The 21,717-nt window shown below is 45.3% G+C and overlaps 1 protein-coding gene across 4 annotated transcripts in view; it reads left to right on the top strand.

Moving 5' to 3' along the window:
- Positions 1–21,717, top strand: part of SEPTIN6 (septin 6) — a 57,393-nt gene that overhangs the window by 11,858 nt on the left and 23,818 nt on the right. For all 4 annotated transcript variants that reach the window (XM_074205215.1, XM_074205217.1, XM_074205214.1 and 1 more), the window contains exons 2-5: positions 4,445–4,559; positions 14,130–14,325; positions 16,136–16,322; positions 17,260–17,421. In XM_074205215.1, the coding sequence (XP_074061316.1) occupies positions 4,445–4,559; positions 14,130–14,325; positions 16,136–16,322; positions 17,260–17,421 (660 nt within the window). The remainder of the gene's footprint in view (positions 1–4,444; positions 4,560–14,129; positions 14,326–16,135; positions 16,323–17,259; positions 17,422–21,717) is intronic.

Below are 21,717 nucleotides of genomic sequence, written 5' to 3'. Positions count from 1 at the left end.
CCTTATTCTCTTCTGGTATAAAATGGGGCTAGTGACCATCCTTTTACTCCCTACCTCCCAAAATAATTGTGGACAAAGGGTTCTGTAAGCCTGGTCCCTGCATCACTGACCTGTCCCAACTTTGGAGAGTGAATGGCCATGTAGGCTTTTAAAACCTTGGCGATATTCATTAAACTTCTCTTAAGAAGTTCATAATGGAAAGATTGCAGGAATCAGTGTTATGAAAGACCTGGGTTCAATTCTCACCTCCCATCTCAGTGAGCCTGGGCAAATCCTTAACTCTCTTTGAGCCTCAGTTTCCCCATCTGTAAAATGGGTTGAATAATATCTAGCATTTGCCTCCCAGGTCTCTTGGGAGACTCAAAGGAGGCCATGTATGTAAAGCATTGGTAAAACTGTGTACATGTCATAGCAATGGTAGCTATTAGGACTGAGTTTTTAAAATTATTATTAGTATCAATATGAATGGCTTTCAGGTTATCTGGAAAGACAAGGGCTGATCTAGAAAGAGAGTGGTTTCCTTCATAAAATAGTCTCCCTTTTGTTTTGTTTTTTTAATTTTAGTTTTTGGTAAATATTATTTTCTTTTTCCAGTTCCACGTAAAAGGGCCTTCCCTTTGTCTCTTTTCATCATGTCACTGTCCTACCCAAGAGGCTGCTCTCATTCAGGCCCCGCTTTGTACATAGCACGTTAAGGGCCTTCCTGTGAGGGAGACAGGACAGCTATCATCATCTTTTCCATTTTACGGATGAGGAAACTAAAGCCAAGAGAGGGGAAGTAAGTGACCTACTCACTGGCAGATAGAATTGATCCTTACTCCCAGACTGCCTCACTTTTTGCTTCCTTTGAGCCCTCAGTTTTATTGTTTGTTGAATACTGAATTCTGTCACTCATTTACAGCTGATCAATATGTCCAGGATTCATATATTTATCTTCTCTTTGTAAGTGTAAATTTTTATAGTTTTTTCCAATTACATGTAATTGTAATTCTTAACATGTTCTTTTTAAAAAAAAATGAGTTCCAAATTCTTTCCCTCCCCTCTCTCCTCCTTAAGAAGGCAGGTAATTTGATTTAGATCATACATGTGCACAGACTGCCTAGCTTTTGCTTTTGCTTTTGCTTTTGCTAATTGCTTCTATTTTGCATTCAAGGTCAAACATAGTAATAGTAATGGCTAGCATTTATATAATGCTTTAAACTTTTCCAAAGCATTTTACAAATATTAGCCAACTTTATCCTCATAATGATCTTGGGAGATAGGCACTATTATAATAATTCCTCATTTTACAGAGGAGGGAACTGAGGCAGACAGTGGCTAAGTGACTTGCCCAGGGCCATACAGCCAATAAGTGTCTGAGGCAGGGTTTGAACTCAGATCTATTTTGACTTTGAGTTCAGAGCTCTATTAACTGTACCACCTAGCAGCCTCGTATACCTGTACCTTTGCTAACAAACCTTATTTCCATTCCTCTGCCTAGGCCTTTCCCTCCCACCAGGATGGTCTCCTCACTCTGCTTTTGAATTCTGCCTTCCCTTGCTTGGGCTATTCCCCCTATCTGAGATTTTTCAAAGCACCCCAGGTCTTCCTGTTCTGACCTCGGACCCATAACATTCACAGTCCACACCATGCAATATGATACTTGACTTGTGGCTGTCTTATCTTCCTGTCCCTTTGTTTCATTTTTGCGTCTTGTCTTTCCAACGTGACTGTGAGCCCCTCTTTCAGGTTCTTTTTAAGTGATTGATTAAAAACATGGCTACAGAGTCACTGTCATCCCCACCTGCTGGTCTGCAATTTTCTGTGGGTTTGCAGTAGTTTTCCTGTCCTAGGGATGCCAGCCAGCTAAAGAAACAGGAAGAACAGTTGGAGGTGATAAAGCAGCTCCGGAAACCCCAGGGCTGTGGCTCTCCCAATGTGGGATGCTGCTGTGTAGTGAGGTCCTAATGAGAAAGTGTGTTCGCTCCGAAGTCCCTGCCTCATCCCCAGAAGGGAGGACCTGGCAGTGGGAGATTTCACATCTTTCTTTGAATAGAAACAACAAGTGTTTGAAAATGAAGAACCAGAGCTATCAGGATAGCTAAGGGGCCTGCTGGAAAGCAGCACTCACTGCTAATAGCCCGAGAAGGTCTGGTATAGGAAGCTTCCCAGGAGCTCCTGCTATGTGAAGAACAAAACCCTTCTGGTAGAGGAGGTGGGCAACCGGGCCCGCCCATATCCACAATCTCTACCCTGGGGCAGGGAGGTCTGGGAGGGTACCCCATCATGGGAGCATGCAAGGGGAGAGGAAGCTTCTGGGGGGAAGTGGCCCACTGGAACTGTGGGAAATGGGGTGCTGGCATCTCTCAGTATAGGGGATCTGGCTGGGGATGTCCGGTATGCCAAATGGTGAGTGTCAGCATCTGCTTTCTAAGAAGTCAGGAAAAAGCATGGCAATGAGAGAGCGAGAGCGAGAGCGAGAGCGAGAGCGAGAGCGAGAGCGAGAGCGAGAGCGAGAGAGAGAGAGAGAGAGATTGAGAGAGAGATTGAGAAAGAGAGCAAGCAGTGGTTCTTTGGGTCTGTCCCAGGAACCCAGATCCCACAAAGCTTGGGAGCAGCCAGTTCACCCAGCCCGGAATTCTGCCTCAGGCTTCCTGATGTCAACAGCTGGAAGCTCCCTCATCCTGAACCCAACTCTGGAAACTTTGCCCTGTTCTCCAGCTTCCTCTCTTGTCTAGTCCTGCTATTGGCAAACCCCAACTTTCCCTTTCCTTTCCACTCTCAACCACACCCAGACCTTTTGTTAATGTGACTATGTGACTGTTCAGGTGAATTGTCTGTCCTATGGATGTTCATGTATACTGTGCACACACATACATACATACACACACACACACACACACACACACACAATTGATCACCCATCAATAAATATTTATTAATCCCTCACTATGTTCTGCTGGACCCTGGGGATAGAAAGCCAGAATCGAAACTGTCTTTAATCTCAAAGAGCTCTCATTTTAATGGAGAAACTCATATCCTTTAAAAAAAAAGACTTAATTTTTAGCAGCATTCATTATTATCTCTCCCTTTCACTGCCCTCTCCTCTCAGAAGCTTACTAACTATGACTCTGGGCATGTCACTTAATATTTGCTTCAATTTTCTCAACTATTAGAATGGGTCCATAATACTATTTATCTCTCAGGTTTGTTGTAAAGACCATATGAGATTATATTTGCAAAGTGTTTAGCAGAATACATAGTAAGCCCTACAGAAATGCTTATTCCTTTTTCTTCCCCCTTCCCCCACTCCTCCATTGAACAGGGAAAAAAAAAGGAAAATTGAAGCCCTTCTAACAAAGTCCCTTATGGGCTATATTCCAAAAGGCAGGGCTTGGTTCCCCTTGGTGAGGTAGGGATGCGGAATGGGGGAGGGACCTCACCTTCATGCCTCATACTTTATCATGGTGGCCTTAATCAGGGTTCTAAAGTCCTCCCAAGCTGCCTTTCTTTAGAATCGCATTTTCTAAAATGCTCCTGCCATTCTCCTTGAGTGGCATCGCTTTAAGGTAGACCTAATTTCCTCTGAAACTGTCCATTTTGTCATTTCTCAGGGTGACACAAGGATATTTCATTGCCTTCCTATACTGTAATTTGTCCCATCATTCCCCAATAAGTGGGTGTCCCCTTAGGGTCCAATTTAGGCCTCTGTGAAAAGAACCACTAGAAATTTTTTTTGTATGTTTAGGTCCTTTCCCCTCTTTTCTGAATCACTTTGGATTATGAGTCCAGTAACAGAATGACTCTCAGGGTCTAAGAGTATGTCCAGTTTTGTGATTTGGAAGGCACAGTTCTAACTCTCATTCTGTGGCTGGGTCAGTTTGCAGCTCTACCTACAGTGTCTCATTATGCATGTTTTCTCTCAATCCCATCCTAATACACACATCAAACACACACCATCCACTTGCCTCAACCTCATCCTCCCAGGTCATATTACATTAATAGCCGTTGAGTCCAAGGGAGCATGTTTTCTATGATTGTGGCTAATGCCAAGAGGAGAGAATGGAACCCACTGAAACCCAAAGGGGCAAAGTGTATTCTTGCCTTGCTACCATCTTTGGGTCATATTCATGAAAGTTAAGGGAAAATTAGATCTCACTGGACACTCCGGGAGGCTACTGCCTTCCCTCCTCGAGTTCCCACCTGGAGTGATGGGGAAGGTTTTTCATGAATAAGAGAGGGGGGGGGCAAGCTTTTTCCGGTGACTACTAAGCTGTTTTGGGATAGGGATAGCAGAAGGAAGAGATGACACAGTCATCTCTTGGGTGGGAGTTACTTCCTAGGGTGGAGAATGTTTGAATGAATGGAGAAGTGAAACCCAGATCTCCTTTTTTTCAAAATGTCATCATTTTCATTCTCTCCTCTCTCTTCCCTCCCCCTTCCCCTCTTCTCCTGTTCAAATTAGGATGAAAATTGCCGGACAATCCCCCTCACCGGCCATGTGGGGTTTGACAGCCTGCCCGACCAGCTGGTGAATAAATCGGTCAGCCAGGGTTTCTGTTTCAACATCCTGTGTGTGGGTGAGTATTTCCATATCAGGAAATTCTATTATGGAATGGGGATTTTTCATGAAGGGTTGAAGCTTTGTAGGTAATTAGGTTAAATGATGTGTCGGCCCCATCTCATTCACATGGCCTTATTATGATGCTTTTTGTAGCTCCTTTTCTCTACGATTGTTTTTGCAGCAGCCGTTCTTGCCTTGGCTGCACTTGACGGTTGTTCTGGCCAAGGAAGAAGGAGAATATGGGGCTGAGCCATGTGGGACAGCTCTCCATGAGACCCCATGGAAATTCTGCCTGGGGCTGGCAGGCTCAGCATTCTGCTGTCAAGTTTATTTTTACCAAAGCTCTCCTTCACAGCAAACAGAAGCCAGCACAGGACTGGGAGGGAGTTAATTGGCCTAAGCTTCTTACCTCAACGCTAAGGAACCTTGCTTGTCTATGAGCTGGAGGCAGCTGGCTGAGGCCTATGGGCTGTGCCACCCCTCACCCCTGGCTTAGCTGTCCTCCTCCCCCTCCCCCTACTTCCCACCTCCCACTGTCTCAGTGGGGGGGGGTTGTTTCAGCATCTTCAGCAGAGTGGGCTGACCCTACTCTGCCAGTAGTTGAGGTTTGCTTATCCTGCTTCCACAAGCCCCAAGAATTACCTACACTGTGCTGCCAGACCTGGCACTAAGCTCAGGATACACACAACTCAAAATTCAATGTACCTGACCTCAAAGAGTTTCCATTCTGAAAGGAAAGAGAACATACACACATATATGTATGTATATTCTCTGTCTTCATATGTGTGCGTGTCTGTGTGTGTGGAGAGAGAGAATGAATGTGTCAGAGGTAGGGAGGCAGGATTTGAATCCAGGGCTTACTGATTCTCACTACCCATGATACCCCCACTACCTCTAAGACTTTATACAAATGTCAGATAAATGTGATTTTACAATATTCATTCCAATATTTATGCCTGTCCAGATCTTCTGAGATCCTGAATCCATCAGCCTGTGGTGTTAAGAGAGACAAGGGGAGGTGGGGAGAAAGACAAAGACAAAGAGAGAAAGAGAGAGAGAGAGACAAAAAGAACATGATAGAGACAGAGAGATGCTTCTTGCAAATTTAATACAAGGTCATCTTTGTAATCTCATTTCTTTCTCTCCTGGACACCACCCAGGGAACACTCCTCTTCCATCCCTTCCATCACAGTGAGGTCAGACTCAGAGGGAGTCCAGTGCTCTCATTTTACAGATGAGGAATCTGAGGTTCAGAGAGATATGACTGGCCTAAGGACACACAGCCAATCAGTGAAAGGGGCAAACCTTGAACTCAGGTTTTCCTGACTCCAATTCCAACATTTTTTCCATCACACCACACGATTTCTCTCCCTTATTTGTCAGTCTGGTCTTGTCTTTCCTCTGTTCAAAACCCATTGCCTATCAGATCCTTACCCACCTCTCAGATCACTCCACCATCTGGCACCAGTCTACCTTCTGAGTAGTATCTTATAATCCTTTAAAGGTGACACTGTGGGTGGAGCACTGGGCTTGTAGTCAAGATCACCTGTGTTGTTCAGACATGACCTCAGACACTTACTAGTCGTATGACCTTAGGGAAGTCACTATGTTTCTGTCTGCCTCAGTTTCTTCACCTGTAAAATGGGGATAATAGCAGCACCTATCTCATAGGGTTGCTGTGACCAAGTAAGATCATGCTTGTCAAGGGCATCCAATGAGTATTCCATAAGTACTTGTTTTCTTCCTTCCCATTTCTCCCCTCCATGGGCAGAGCTCCAGTTAAACTGGCTTATGCCATTCCACTCCTTTGCTGTGTCTGCTGTTGCCCCACCACCATACCTTTGCTCCTGATCTTCCTGTGCCTGGTAGCTTGCCCATACACTCATAGGTACCTACTCTGTTTCATTGAGCCTCTGCTCATATGCCACCTGCTCCATGAAGCTCTCTCTGATCACTCCCCAAATACTTACTTTGCTTGATCGCCACTGATCACTCTGTATCATAATCATCTGTGAGTGGGCGTGTTTCATCCTTTAGCACGGGCCCAACAGTGCTGGGCCAATGAGAGCTGCCCTTCTTGTCCTTTCTGTCACTCCTCCACTAACGGCCTACTGGGACTCCTCATGGCCCCTGGCAGGCTTTCCTGTACTGGCAAAGATAGCAAGGGCAGAACTAACACTGGACTGGCTGCCTGTTGTCCAGGAACAAGCTGGCTAAAATTCGAGAGGCTCAGCACTAGATTAGCCATAAGGGGATGAATATTTGGGGCCACAGAAACACATGGTTGTAATTTCCTGGAGTGGGAACCGTGCTGGCCTCAGAGCCTTGGTTTAAAGTTCATCTCAGACTATCTCTAGGCTATGAGCTCTGTGAAAGCAGGGTCTTAACCTCCTGGGTCTCAGTTTCCTTATCTGTAAAATGAGGAGGTTGGACTACATGACCTTTGAGGCTTCTTCCAGCTGTAGATCAAGGATCCTTCCATCCTAGGATTCGATCTCATTTCTGGGAGCTGAGTGTAGGCTCAAAGTACAATAATTGCTTCTCAAATTATGCAAATAATTTCCCATCATTCTTTCTCATTGGGGGTAAACAAGCACATTACCCCAGTTATCACTGTTCACATCACCAGTCAGCAGACCACTAGTGTTGCTAAGCATTAATCGGAGAGAGATCTCCAAGAAGACCTTTCCTCTCTTTGAGGTTCAGTTTCTTTCTGTGTTAAAGGAAAGAGTTGGAACTCAGGTCCCTGTCATCCTTGCTGTGCTCTGGTTCTGTGGATCCAGCTGGGTCACCAGAGGCATCAAAGCGCTTCTCCAAGTCAGACCCTGTCCCAACCAATGCACTAGAGGGAAACTGGTGATCTGCTCTTTTTAAACCAGTCTTAACAAGAGAAAAGTCTGGAGAAATAGTCCAGGACTTCTTGCATAGATTTCACCAGCCTTTTGTCTGGAAAAGAATGTTGGTCAAATCCCTGTCAGAGGGATCAGAAGCAGGACAGCAGAGCCCTTATAGTCCCAAAGCAAAGGATTGTGGGATCTGGAGCTGAATGGGGAAGAGTCTTCAAGCTCATCTAATCCAACCCATTTAGAAAATGAGGAAGGGAGGAGGAAATGAGGCCCAGAATAGCGAGAGATTTGCCTAAGGTGACACAGAACTATAGGGGTTAAGAAGGGCTATTCACTGTGTGGAGGTGCAAATTGAGGAGGGCTGGTTAACATCACAAGCTGACAGATTCAGGATCTCAAAAGATCTGGACAGGATCAGAGGTCAGGCTGAGAGTCATAAAACCTCACATTTACCAGAGATTTGTATAAAGTCTTAGAGGCAGTGTAGTATCATGGTGTAAATACTGACATGAGAGTCAGGAAGCCTTATGACCCATCCTGGCCTTGTGACGCTGGGAACTTGCTACTTAACCTCTCAATGCCCCCAGGCAACTTTCTAGGATGAGAAGGTCCTGAGCAGATGCCCTATATCAGTGAACTTACAGATCTAGTGTCCTCAAAGAGAAATCTCACACTTGAGTCCCCAAAAGTCTCTTCACAAGTATAAGATGGGGAAGGCAAGACTGGGCAGCACTTTGTCTGAGAAAGGTCTGGGGGTCCTAGTGGAATACAACATTGATATGTCAACTGTTACTTGACGGTCAAAGAAACCCCAAAACATAAGCTTAGACTACAATGGCGAGGTAATGGTGGTTGTCTTGTCTTCCTCTGCCCCAAGCAAACTGCATCTGGAGTATTATGTTCTGGACAGCACATTTTCAGAAGGGCATTGATAAGTTGAGGAATATCCAGAGAGCGGTGCCCTGAATGGTGAAGATCTCTGGGTTCCTTTCCTCCCTCCTCCCTCCCTCATTTAGATGAGCTCTAAGACTCTTCCCCATTCAACTCCAGATTCCACAATCCTTTACTTTGACATCATGACCTATGAGGAACCGTGAATGGAACCAGGGGTCTTGGACTTGGGGAAGCCTTACTGCGGACATTGATAGTGAAGATGTCATAACTGTCTTCAAGTTTTTGTTGGGTTGCCTTCTGAAAGAGGCCTTAGACCGGTTCTGCTTGGCCCCAGAGTGGAATGGGCTGCCTCAAAGGCTGTAGGGAAGCACAAGATTGCTCAGGTTGGAAGTTCAACCCCCTTATCTCACCGATGAGTAAACTGAGGCTCAGAGAGAGAGAGAGAGATGGAGATGACTTGTCCCATTAGGGATTATAGATAACATAGACTGGAAAGTAGTGAGCTTTCCCTTCCTGGAGGTCTCCAAGACCCACTTGTCCAAGATATTGAAGGCACCCTTGCTCTGGGATACCCTAGATAACACGGCCTATCCACCTCCGAGCTTCTGGGATTCCATGGATGCTTTACTGACCACAAGCTGAGAAACTTCTCTAACCCTAGCAAGGTAGAAGGAGCGAGAATAGAGAAAGAGAAAAAAAAAAGATGAAGGGAGAGAAAATGACAGAGAGAAGGACATGAAGTTAGTTGGGGGAGGCTGGGTTGCTACTATTCAGAATCTCCCATTCTAAGAAGGCCTATTACTAACTCTCAGGGCCCTCTCATTCTAGATAGCTTCCTGTCTGATGAATAGAAACACAGTCAACCCCCTCGGATGGACTTTCCATCCAGCAGGAAAGTCAGAGTCTCTGGGTCTTTGCCCATAATGCAAGATGCACGTATGGAGCATAGAGAAGGTACATACTGTTCAAGCCATGGAGAGCCAAGCTGAAACCTCACAGAGATGGAGGAGTTTGCTCTGTTTGTCTCCCATTCTTTGAGCGGGACTCAGATTTATAGCATCCATATGTTGGGATGGTTCCAATGTCAAATATATGAGAAGTGATGGAAGAAACTGGAGGTGTTTAGCCTGGAAAAGAGAAAGAAGCCTTGGGAGGAAACATGATGACTCCCTTCAAATGTATCATGGAAGAGAGTTTAGATTTATCAAAGGGTGTTAGATTTAGCTAGAGCTAGAACTATTGCCAGCATTTTTCTTCCCTTCAAATACAAAGTTAGGGTGGCACTGCAGCGGATAGAGTATGTTGGGGCTGGAGTAAGGAAGACTCATCTTCCTAGGTAAGTCACCAGACCAACTTCTATTTTACAGAAGAGGAAACTGAGTTTTTGAGAGGTGAAATTATTTCCCTAGGGTCATACCATCCATCAAATTTAGGATTCAAACCCAGGCTTTCTTGACTCCAAACCCAACATTCTGTCCTCTAGGTCATGTTGCCTCTTACTTGTTCTATTGACTCCAAAGGGCAGACCCGACGTCAAATACCAGAAGCCAGAGAGTGAAAAAAACTATTAAAAGTACAAGGAACTGGGACAGCTAGGTGTCACAGTAGTTAGAGCACCAGCTCTGGAGTCAGGAGGACCTAAGTTCAAATCCAGACTCAGACACACTTAATAATTAACCTGTGTGACCTTGGGCAAGTCAAAAGCCCATTGCCTTGCAAAAACCTAAAAAGAAAAAAAAAGAAAGTCCATGGAACTACCGGGAGAGGGTTCAACCCAAGGAAAAATAAAATTCATCATTTGTCAAGGATGTATGTGTGTGTGTGTGTTTGTGTGTGTGTGTGTGTGTGTGTGTGTGTGTGTGTGTCCTTGGTTAGATCGGAGACTCTGAGTCTTCAGAAGAATATTGATGAAATACAAGAGCCCTAGGTGATAGAAGGCGAGTCCTCTAGAAGCATGGTGCTTGCTTAGGAAAATCTGAGCCAGAATAACATCCCTCTATGACTGGGGCTGTTGTATTTCTGTTGTGAGTGGAATGGACAGTGTCCTTCACATAGGGTGACTGGCCCACACTCCTTTTGGTCCTAAAATCCATAGGTACTAACAAGCCAGAAAAATTATCTTTAGTGAGGCCATGGTTTGGGTACTGGAAATGCGATCTCTTTCTTGGGGCCCTGGTCCCTTACTGTCTAGGCTGACTTCCTCTTCTCCCAGGTTTGGGGGTGACTCATTCCAGTCAGCTGGCCAAGTCTGCCACCTCTCAGATACACTAGGCAGGTGGCCCTCAACAAAGTTTTCCGGGATCAAATACTTTCCTTTGCTCGGGGGGGGGGGGGGGGGGGGGCAGGGAACGTCGAGTGATGGTGGGTTTTTTCTGCTAATGGGTTTTGCAGGCCCAGGATGGAAACAAGATCTGTCTGGCATCATTCCTACTCACCCTGTCTGCTAAGCACATTAGCCGCCTGGGCCAGTGGGGTGGGAGGGGGCCAGGTGGGGGTGGAGGAAGAAGGACATAGGGCTTCAGAGAGGAGAGGAAAGCCAGCCCCTGCTCCTGGCTGCCTGGTTCTAGCATGAAATGAGGGAGGAGGGGCTGGGAGCCAGTTCAAGATTTGATTTCTGTCTTCTTCCCTCCCCTCCCCTCCCCTCCCCTCCCCTCTCCTCTTCTTTCTCTTCTCCTTGTTCTCTCTTCTCTTCTCTTCTCTTCTCTTCTCTTCTCTTCTCTTCTCTTCTCTTCTCTTCTCTTCTCTTCTCTTCTCTTCTCTTCTCTTTTCTCCCTTTCTCTCTCTCTCCTCCTCTTCTCTTCTGTTGTCTCCACTCCTCTCCTGTCATTTGCTATCTCTTTCTCTCTCTCCTCCTCTTGTCTCACCCTCCCTTTCCTTCTCTCCTCCCCTCCTTCTCTCCTTTCCTATCCTGTCCTCTCCTCTCTTTCTTCCTCTCTGTCTCCCCCCCCTCTCCCATTCTCTTCTCCCATGATTGCACATGTGAACATCCACACACATCACAAACACAGACTCACCCATATCTAGCTGAATTTTTCAGTCATGTCTGAATCTTCGTGGCCCCATTTGGGGTTTCCTTGGCAAAACTACTACAGTGCTTTAACATTTCCTTCTCCAACTCATCTTCCAGATGAGGAAACAAGGTGAAGTGACTTGTTCAGGATCACACAGCTAGGAAGCATCTAAGGATAGATTTGAACTTAGGAAAATGAGTCTTTTTGACTTCAGGCTCGGCACTCTATCAACTGCAGCACCACCTAGCTGCGCCTAATATGTATTTGAAAGGAAGGGAAAATACTGGTCAGAGCCTCTTGCCCAGACACGTAATGCCCCTCTAGCCCCAGGCAGTCACTTTCCAGGGCTTGAGGACACTCAGCAAAGGAAGAGTGGAGGCACCAGTCCTGGGATGGGGCTTTTCCAGTTCTTTCTCCCTTGTGTAAGGATGGTACCATATCACTCAAATCACCTAAGAGAAGGGCAGGAATGTGTGCCCAGCCCAGCATCTTCTTGGGTGCTCTAATAACTCTCACCCTCATGTTCTTCCCCTGCCCATACCAGAATCCCATTCCTGAAAGACCCTCATGCTTGGCAGTTCCACCCTCCTCTGCCCTGGTCAGCCAGGGCACTCCACTCTACCCACTTTCCTTCTCTCCTGCTCATAGCAGAAAGGAAGTTCCTTGAGGGTAGGGACTGGGGATTTGGGGGCTTTTTTCTGCCCGGCACATGTGAACACTTATTTGTTGATTAGCAGAAAATAACTTGGCAAATTGAAATCCATTTTCCTTTCTGTTATACAATTTGTTAATGGTTTATTCGAATATTCATGATGGCAAAAGGCAATCTCAATGAAATTTCCCCAAGGTGAAGGTCAGAAAGCAAGTCAGGGAACCCCCAAAGGCCCCAGGGCTACGATGGATCAAGAGGAAATTCCAGGGTCCTAACTCTCCACTGGAATCCACTAGCTGCAGGACCCTGGGGAATAAGAGAATATGTGTTACTTTAAGTACCCACTGTGTGCCAGGCATGATTTTGCCAACATTTTCTCATTTGAGCTTCATAACCATCTTGCAAAGTTGGTACTATTATTATCTGCATTTTACAATTATGAAGACTAAGGTAGATGCAGGTAAGTGACTTGTCCAGGGTCACACATCTAGTAAGTGTCTCAGGTCACGTTTGACTCATATCTTACTGACTCCAGGTTGTCGTTTAAAATAGGAACATTATCAAGTTAATACTTTATACCTTTGAGACCCCAATTCCCTCTTCTGTAAAATGAGGGGGTCAGATGTCTTAAGAATCTTGAAGACACCTCCTAATTTATTTCAAGAAGCATTTATTAGGCACCTACAATATGTTTTGACACTGGGAATACAAAGAGAAAGAATAAAGCAATCTCTGTCCTTAAGGAGTTTATATTGTACTTGGGCATATAATATGTACCCCACTAATAGGAAGAGGGAGAGGGAGGGAGAGAGAGAAGGAGGTGGAGGAGAGAGAGAGAGACAGAGAGAGAGAGAGAGAGAGAGAGAGAAACAGAAAAATAAAGAAGACAGAAGAAAATAGGAGAGGAGAAAAAGGAAAAAGAGGAGGAGAGACAGGAGGCATGATGAGAGAGACAGGGAAAGGGGAGAAAGAAGAGAGTGAGGAGGGAAAAGAAAAAAGAGGGAAGGAAGGAGGAGAAGAAATATTGAGAGACACAAAAACTGGGTAATGGGTATGGCAATGAGGGAAGTGCTTATTGTACAGGACCGTGATGCATTGAGGCTGGACTAGCTAGCATGCCACTATGACTGTGAAGAGAAATTCTATGAAATAAAACTGGAATAATAGGAACCAGATTATGAGGCTTGAGTATGTAGTCTGAAGAGTTTATAGTTTCTCTCCAAGTCATTAGGGAGCTAGTGAAGGTTTTTCATAGTTCATGAGAGACAGAGACATACATGGTCAGGTCTGTGTTTTAGGAATATCATTTAGTCCAGAGGTGTCAAAAACCACATGGCTTCATGAACTCAAATCAAATTAAAATGTAATTGGGAGGGGGGAACTAGGTGATACAATGAATAGAACACCAGCCCTTGAGTCTAAAGGACCCAAGTTCAAATGTGACCACAGACACTTAATTCTTACCTAACTGTGTGACCTTAGGCAAGTCATTTAACCCCATTGCCTTGCAAAAACCGGGGGGGAGGTGTAATTGAAAAATATTTAACAAAACAAGCAAAAATACAATAAAACATAGATAACATTACATATTAAAGCTCTCAGTATGTTACCATTGGGACAGCTAGGTGGTGCAGTGGATAGAGTTCTGGGTCTAAAGTCAGGAAGATCTGAGTTCAAATGTAGCTTCAGACATTGTCCAGACTGGGCAAGTCACTTTATCCTGTTTGCCTCAGTTTCTTCTTCTGTAAAGTGAGCTGGAGAAGGAAATGACAAATCACCTCAGTATTTTGCCAAGAAAACCCCCAAATGGGGTCACTAAGACTGGACTGAAATAACTCAATAACAAAAACAAAATGTTGCCAACAGGAATGCTTATATATAGTATCAGGCCCTTGTTTCTGTTCGAACTTGACATCACTGCTTTAGTCAATAAGCATTATTAAGCTCAAGCAAAGAAATATTCCTGAACAAGCCTATACAGCATAAATTGGAGAGTCAATAGAATCGAGGCCCTTGTAATCAAAGAAGACATTCTGGAGAAGGTGGCATTTTAGGGGACCTGAAGGAAGCCAGGGAAGCTAGGATGGAGGGGTATAGAACTGCTTTTTTCAGGGCAGGTGGTAAAAAGATCATGAAGGTGTTCTTGTGGTAATGGATGGCTCCTGGGTCTTTTGATTTTTCAGGGGAGACAGGTGTGGGCAAGTCCACCCTGATGGACACACTGTTCAACACCAAGTTGGAAGGCGAGACAACCACCCACTATCTGCCTGGCGTCCAGCTCCGTTCCAATACCTATGACCTCCAGGAGAGTAACGTAGGACTGAAGCTCACTGTTGTGAGCACTGTGGGTTTTGGAGACCAGATCAACAAGGAAGACAGGTGAGGCAGAAAAGGGGCTGTTCTGGGTCTCGCAGGGCCTTGCCTGAATGCAAGCAGGGTTGTTGTAGGGACTGAGCCAATAGACCATCTGGGACTCCAGGTGATCATGGTCTATTATTCCTTTGTCCTCCAAGGGACTACTATCCATTCAGATCCTGGGTCATCTATCCCAGTCCCAAAGCATAGAGAAGTCATTTTCCATCTTTCCCCTAGAACTCTGGATCCTTCTTCCACACAATTTAAACCCAGGCCTGCTTCTTTTCCCCAACTATACCCCTTACCTCAGGTTATGTTCATTTTAATATTCTGAATCGCCCCCACAATTAGGAAGGGGGTGATAAATTCCAAGATTGCATAGAAGAGATTTTTATTTTAGTGGAAGTTTGAGATTATCTGCTCTATCTTCCCACCCCACCCCCCTTTCATACACACAATATGAATAACAGAGAGTCTGCTGGAATAGGAAACACTTTCGCTTTTCTTCCTGTTTCCTTTCCTTTTGTGTTCCTCCCAAGGGGGTATCATAGAAAAGAAGAGGCACATTTTTATATGTGCTTCTGCAGATCAGATACAACCTAGCCCTTTCCCCAAGTCTTCTACAAAGTGTGACCTTTCTTTCTCCAAACATCATTCCTTCTCTCCTGGAATCATTGAGTCATAGATTGGGAGAGCTTGAAAGTCATTTAGGGTGGAAGTGTCAAGATTCCAAGGGAAGCCAAACCAGATTATAAATGTAATTGAGAGATGTTTAACAAAGTAAACACAAATATAATATAACATAGGTGATAATGTCAACTTGTGGTTTTCTAAGTTAATATGGGTTGGTATCTAGAAAACCTCCTCTTTTTACTGAGAAGCAGGGCTCCTGAGAGAATCATGTGACTCACCTAGGGGGTACCCAGGTCCCAAGCCACTTGACTACCAGGCCAGGGTCCTTTCTACTCCTACCGGATTAGAGTAATAATGTACTAAAACTCCATCCTCTTCCCCCTTTCTTAAAGTTTTTGTGTAGGAACAGCTAGGTGGTACCATATGGCACAGAGTACAAGCCTAGAGCCAGGAAGACCTGAGTTCAAATTCAGCCTCAAACATTCACTAGCTGTGTGACCCTGAGCAAATCATTTAACCTCCGTTTGCCTTGGTTTCCTTAGGTCCAAAATACTGTGAGGATCAAATGAGATTATAATTTGTAAAATGCTTAACATGGGACCTGACATGTGGTAATTACTGTATAAGTGCTTATTCCCTAAGCCCTTCTTCTTGGTCCTGGACTTGGACCCAGGAAAACCTGGGTTCCATTTCTACATTGTGACCTCAGGGAAATCACTGTAACTCTTTCAGCCTCAGTTTTCTCACCTGTAAACTGGGGGTTGGACAAGATGGCCTGTAAGGTCCCCTCTAGCTCTGATTCTAAGAGCCTATGAGCAACTGTCTAGAAATAGGAATTATCCATACATTGTAGGAAGGTCATAGGTTTATTTGGGAGGAATGGAAACTGAGGTGATAAAAGGTGACTTTTAGGAGTGTGGAAGGTCAGATAGAGGTGGTATAGTGGAATGTGGAAGGTCTGTGGCTCTGGGCAAATCATTTAAATTCTTCTGGTCTTAATTTTCTCTATCTATAAAATGGGAATATTGATAGCACCTATCTCACAGGATTTTATGGCGATCAAATGAGTTTACAAAAGACTTTGCAAGTTTTCTAGCACTGTGTAATGATAGCTAACAAAAATTGGGAAAAGACCAAGTGGGGCCTCTCTGAATCTGTTGTAGTCTACCTGGGTGTCATGTTTTCTCTTGTTCCCTTTTAGCTACAAGCCCATTGTGGAGTTCATTGATGCCCAGTTCGAGGCATACCTGCAGGAGGAGCTGAAGATCCGAAGGGTACTGCATAGCTATCATGACTCCCGCATTCATGTCTGCTTGTATTTCATTGCCCCCACGGGTCACTCCTTGAAGTCTCTAGACCTGGTGACGATGAAGAAGCTGGACAGCAAGGTACTGGATGGGAAGGTATCTGGGCATTCTACTATCTACAGGTTGACCGAGAGCCTTGGCAGATTCTCTGAGTTTTGCCATGGCCTTTATGGCCCCCTCAGTCATGTGGATAGCCATAGCTATACCCCTCATCTATCTATTATCAATAACATAATGTTACCCACCTGCTCCCTGACAGTAGGACTTGACCTTTGTCTTCCTTTCCCACCATGAGATGAGGTCTCCTTATCTTTTCCTGGTCCCTCAGGGAACAGGGACACCCATGTAGAAGATATCTGACTGGGTCCGAGAAGCAAAGCATTTGCCCACTCCAGCAACTGTTAGTGTCCTCAGCCTCCCCCCCCCCAGGACCCCCATTGCTATTAGGGAATGCTGTGCTCATTCATTTCCACGTGAGTATGCATGTAAATCAGAGAAGGCCCTCACTTTGGAGAAGGAAGATATATTTGATATTAAAGAATATTGGAAGGAAATGGTTTTAAGCACCAGATAGTGGGTTGGGGCAGGTTGGGGTGGGGGGGTGAGTAGCAGGGGCCACTATCCCATCACCCACAAATCACCACATTTGAGATGTGGTCTTTCATTTTATCTTGGACAGTTGGACCTAGCTTATTAGCCATTGAAGGACCCCTTTGAAGAAAGGTATTGACTCTTACCAGAGCCCAGCATTCCTTATTCTAGAAGTAAGAGAAGGGGGCAAGAGGCCCCCTCTCCCCTCCATGACCTTTGGCACTTACCACCTTCTGGCCCCTCTAGCTTTTGTCTCCTCTCCAAGAGTTGCTAGCTCTTTTCCATTATCCTAACCAAGAATCTGCTCTCCTGATATAATTCATAGATCTGACTTGAGCTTTGTATCTCAGTTACTTAGAATTTAGGGTGTCCTGATATTCCAGATCACTGACCATGGACTGACTTCTCATCACTTTCTTTCCCACAGGTTAACATCATCCCCATCATTGCCAAATCAGATGCTATTGCCAAGAGTGAACTAACTAAGTTCAAAATCAAAATCACAAGTGAGCTGGTGAGCAATGGAGTACAAATCTACCAGTTCCCTACAGATGATGAGTCGGTGGCTGAACTCAACGGGACCATGAATGTGAGTCAGAGCCTCAAGGTTCAGCTTGAGGCATTTGAGCCCAGCTCCAAAAGGAAAAACTGCAGTTGAGCCAACATATTGCAGGAGCAGCCAGGCAACTCTTGGCAATTTCAGTTCAGGGAGTGTGACTAACACAAAGGCAAGCAAGCAGGTTAGGCTGAAAACATTCTGCTGGCTGTAGGAGCTTCCATATGACCAAAACTTGACATGACTTTGATCTTTGGAGAGGCAACTAGGTGGTTCTGCAGTGAATAGTGCCAGGTCTGTAGAGGCCACTAGGTGGCGATGCAGGGGATACAGTACTGGGCCTGGAGTCAGGAAAACCTCTTGAATTCAAATGCAGCCTCAAACAATTACTAACTGGGTGACCCTGGACAAGTCACTTTACCTTGTGTGCTTCAGTTTCCTCATCTGTAAAAGGAGCTGGAGAAGGAAATAACAAACCACTCCAGTATCTTTGCTAAGAAACCCCCAAAGGCAGTCACACTGAGTTGAACACAACTGAAATGACAAAACAAAAGTGATGCTATGGACAGAGGTGTGGGCTTGGAGACAGGAAGACCTGGATTCAAATCCTGCCTCATACATTTACTAGGCATGTGACCCCAGGCACACACTTTGCCTCACTGGTCCTCAGTTTCTTCCCATGTACAAATGAGGGGATTGGACTAGGTGGCTTCTATATCTCTTCCAGCTCTAGATATGGGTTCGATCATTTGCAGACCCCAGTTGTATCTGTTAACTCACTGCAGAGTTGAAGCTGGGAATACTTTAATCTGTGGCAAAGATAGTTGAGGGAGAGAGTTTTCTGGCCAAAGTCACAGCACAGCCAGTAAGGGGTAAAACCAGGGGAATTGTGCTCTTTGGGCATTGTTCAGTCTGGCTCTAGGGAGCAGAACTAATCAGAAGCTCTGTTTGGAGCTGGCAGAGAGGCAGCTTAAACTTGAGACAGGGGAGAAACCAGGTAGGAGGTAGTGAGTCCCCTTTTCCTTAAAGAAGTTCAGGGGCAGCTAGGTGGTGCAGTAGGGGCGCCTAGGTGACGCAATGGATAGAACACCAGCCCAGGAGTCAGGAGAACCTGAGTTCAAATCCGGCCTCAGACACTTAATAATTACCTAGTTGTGTGACCTTGGGCAAGCCACTTAACCCCATTTGCCTTGCAAAAAAAAAATCTAAAAAAAAGAAAAAGAATTTCCACAAAGGTTGAATGACTACTTGGGAGGATTATGGGTTAGATTTGGCAATTGAGAGCCCTCCATATCACATCCAAGGTAGCAAGGGGGACCTTAATACTAACAGGGTATGAGACTTTTTAAAGGGGGAGCAAATGAGAGAACGAAACCTGGCTGGGGAGACGAGGTAACTAGGGATCTCATGCCCAGTGACTCCAGGACTGAGGGTTAGTCAGACCAAGCTGTCCTCTACAGGTGCCAGGAAGGCATCATGATGAAGGGGCTCTGAGAAGCTGAGGGTGATTTACATCTGGTGAAGTAGAGGGCTAGTAGACAGTCAGCTATAGCCTCTAGGGAGCAACTGGGATACCCCCATCTCAGTTCTCACCTCAGCCTCTGGGTCCCCAAGTCATTTATTAGGCACAAGCAAGAGAGTTAGGGATGGGGAAAGGCAGACCCTGGGAAGAATTTGGAAAGGGTAGACCAGTCTTTTCCTTCTACCTCCTTTGCCACTTGCTCTTTTTAACCCCGGGAAATAAGTACAACCTAAGGTACAGGAAATTGCAAAGGTAGCAATCAGTGGGTCAGGCAGCTGGCTCAGGGAGCCCCGGCATGCTTCTGCCTCAGATTACAAAGGGTCCAGGCCAAGCATGAGAGGGGACCCAGAATGAAACTTGGGCTGCACAGGACTGACTTCTGGCTGAGGAGTCATTTTCCCCTTTGTCTTATTTCCTCCTGCCCAAGGTTTTGTTTTACTTTAGAGAAAATCTGAATGAAGCCCAAAGTTTGCCAGATGCCTCCCCCCTTTCCGGAGGAATGAGTAATGTACACGGCAGAGAGCCCACCAGTTCATCAGGTCCCAACACAATCCCCAGTGTTGGACCTTGGTGCAGTTAATGGCTTCCAGAAGAGTTCTGTTTGGGGAAAAGCTTTCTCGCCCTCTCCTGAGAGGCATCAGTTTTCCTAATGACATCATGGCTTGTGGATCCAAGTTCAGGAAAGACCTGGTAATAAAAACCCCTTTTTAGACAGCAGTCCTGGCTGTTCCTTTTGTCCGTGTGTTTGTGGCAGTGTTAGAAAGGCAGCCAACAAATGAGTAGAACAGAGGATCAAGTCTCCGTGAGTTTGGCTGGCCCACCTGGCACATAGTAGGTACTTCATAATTGAGTGATTGCCATCCTCCAGTCCATTGGCATTGCTGTGGCTTACCTGGAAGACGGTCTCCCTCCAGTGGTGACTTGGTCCTGTTTAGCACCCGGGAGGGGGGGAGTATTGCCTGCCAGTTAGAGAATACATTGTGATAATGGTGGCATTTCCCCCTCCCCCTTAAGGAATAAAATTAAGTTCAGCTCTGATCAAAATGACTACAAGGGCTTCAGTGGTATTGAAGAAGCAGGACCTGAAGGGAAATAGAGTCAGTCTAGCACTGGCCAAGAACAAGAAGCCCTGTGTCCAAGACACTAGATCCCATAGACCCCTTCCATACTTGAATGCCAAAGATTCCCCTAGCAGCCTCCAGGCCCGCCTCTGGGGCACAGGAGATCAGTTCAACCTTGAGGCCTCTTCCCAAGACTTTCCAGGGAGCTTCCTGCTCCCTGATGGAAGAGAATAATTGTGTTCTGTTCAGCTTACCTTCACCTTGGCTCCTCCATGAGTTAAGAGTAAGGAGTCCACAAGTCTGAGTGCATGATGGGTCAGTGGCATAATTTCCATAGACAACACCTGCATTTCCTGGAAATGACCAATGATGAATGAGAGAGATGGATGGGGAGAGAGCTTCTCTGTGCCTCAGCAGAAAACTGTTTGAATGGAGGGAGCTCTTAATGGACAGGGTTTAGGGGAACTAATGGCTGAGTTGAGAGAAAGCCAAGTCCAGTTTGAGTAGTCTCTCAGAACAGGAGAATGAGGGTCCCAGAAGCCTCCATTGCACCAAACTGGGCACCCAAATGGCTCCCGGCCCTGAGAGTGTAATAAACAAGGTTGATCTAGGAGAGAATGAACTCACATAGTATTAGTGGGATTAGAAAGTGACTGACTATCCCATTGTACCATTTAGATTATCACTGGGACACTGTGATGGGTCCTGCCATCCTTTCTAATCCAAAAAGCCTGGTGATGTGAAGTTATTCTTATTCCACAATGAGTGCTAGAGTTGGTTCTATTGTTCTGGCACAGTTATTAGTGTGGGTAGGGTTACCCTTGAATATAAACTCTTCTGGGGGAGGAGGAAGAGGGAGATAATAAACACATGCAATAGAATTCAAGGATGAAAAAAAAACAGTACTTAGAGGTATCATGGAGGTTTCTTTTTTTTCCATGGCGGCTTCTTAAGGGTGTGCCTGAGCTAAGCCTTGAGGCAGATAGAAATTCTGAGTAGGAGCTAAGAAAGTTGTGAAGTCCAGGTATAGAGGCAGGAAATAAGATATATTATGGACAAAAAAACAAGTTGTGAAGTCCAGGTACAGAGGTAGGAAATACAGTATATTATAGACAAAAAAAAGTAGACCAACTTAGTTGGGCATCTAGGAGGTATCATGGGAAATAATTCTGGAAAGGTAGACTGCAAGCTGACTGGAAAAGGTTTTCAAATGCAAATAGAATTTGACAATTTCTTTAGTTGGAGATCTGTGAGATGAGAGACGATCCCTGGAACAGTGCTGTGTGAAGGCAGGCCCTGTGACTTGCTGATTCTTTTTTTGGCTTATTTTGCCTTTCGGTTAAACTGGATTTATAAAGAATGTTTTACTGCTGTTTTTCATAACCTTTTGATCACTTAGCTATTGTGGAATAGCTCTTGGTCTTCTACAGGGATAGGAACCTCCCACATAAGGAAATTCTCTCCTAGAGAGCACCTTTCTTCTTTGCAACTATGGAGCCAGTGAAAGGTTAAGTGATTTGCCCAGGGTCACACAGTATATATCAAAAATAGGACTTAAACCCAGGTCTTCTGGCTCTGGGAGCTGGCTTTCTACCTGCTATATAATGCTGTCTCTCTTGATCTTATCAATTTGCTAGCCATTACAGATCTTGGCTAGCAGACATTTGGTGGAGGAAGGGGAAGCAACTTGTGGTGAAATGACTTGCCCAGAGACACATAGCTAGCTACTAAGTGTCTGAGGCTGGA

The sequence above is a fragment of the Macrotis lagotis genome, chromosome X (genome assembly GCF_037893015.1).
Source record: "Macrotis lagotis isolate mMagLag1 chromosome X, bilby.v1.9.chrom.fasta, whole genome shotgun sequence".
Taxonomy (NCBI): Eukaryota; Metazoa; Chordata; class Mammalia; order Peramelemorphia; family Peramelidae; genus Macrotis; species Macrotis lagotis.
Note: the sequence above shows the minus strand (reverse complement) of the source record. Positions and strands in the feature narration are given on the sequence as shown.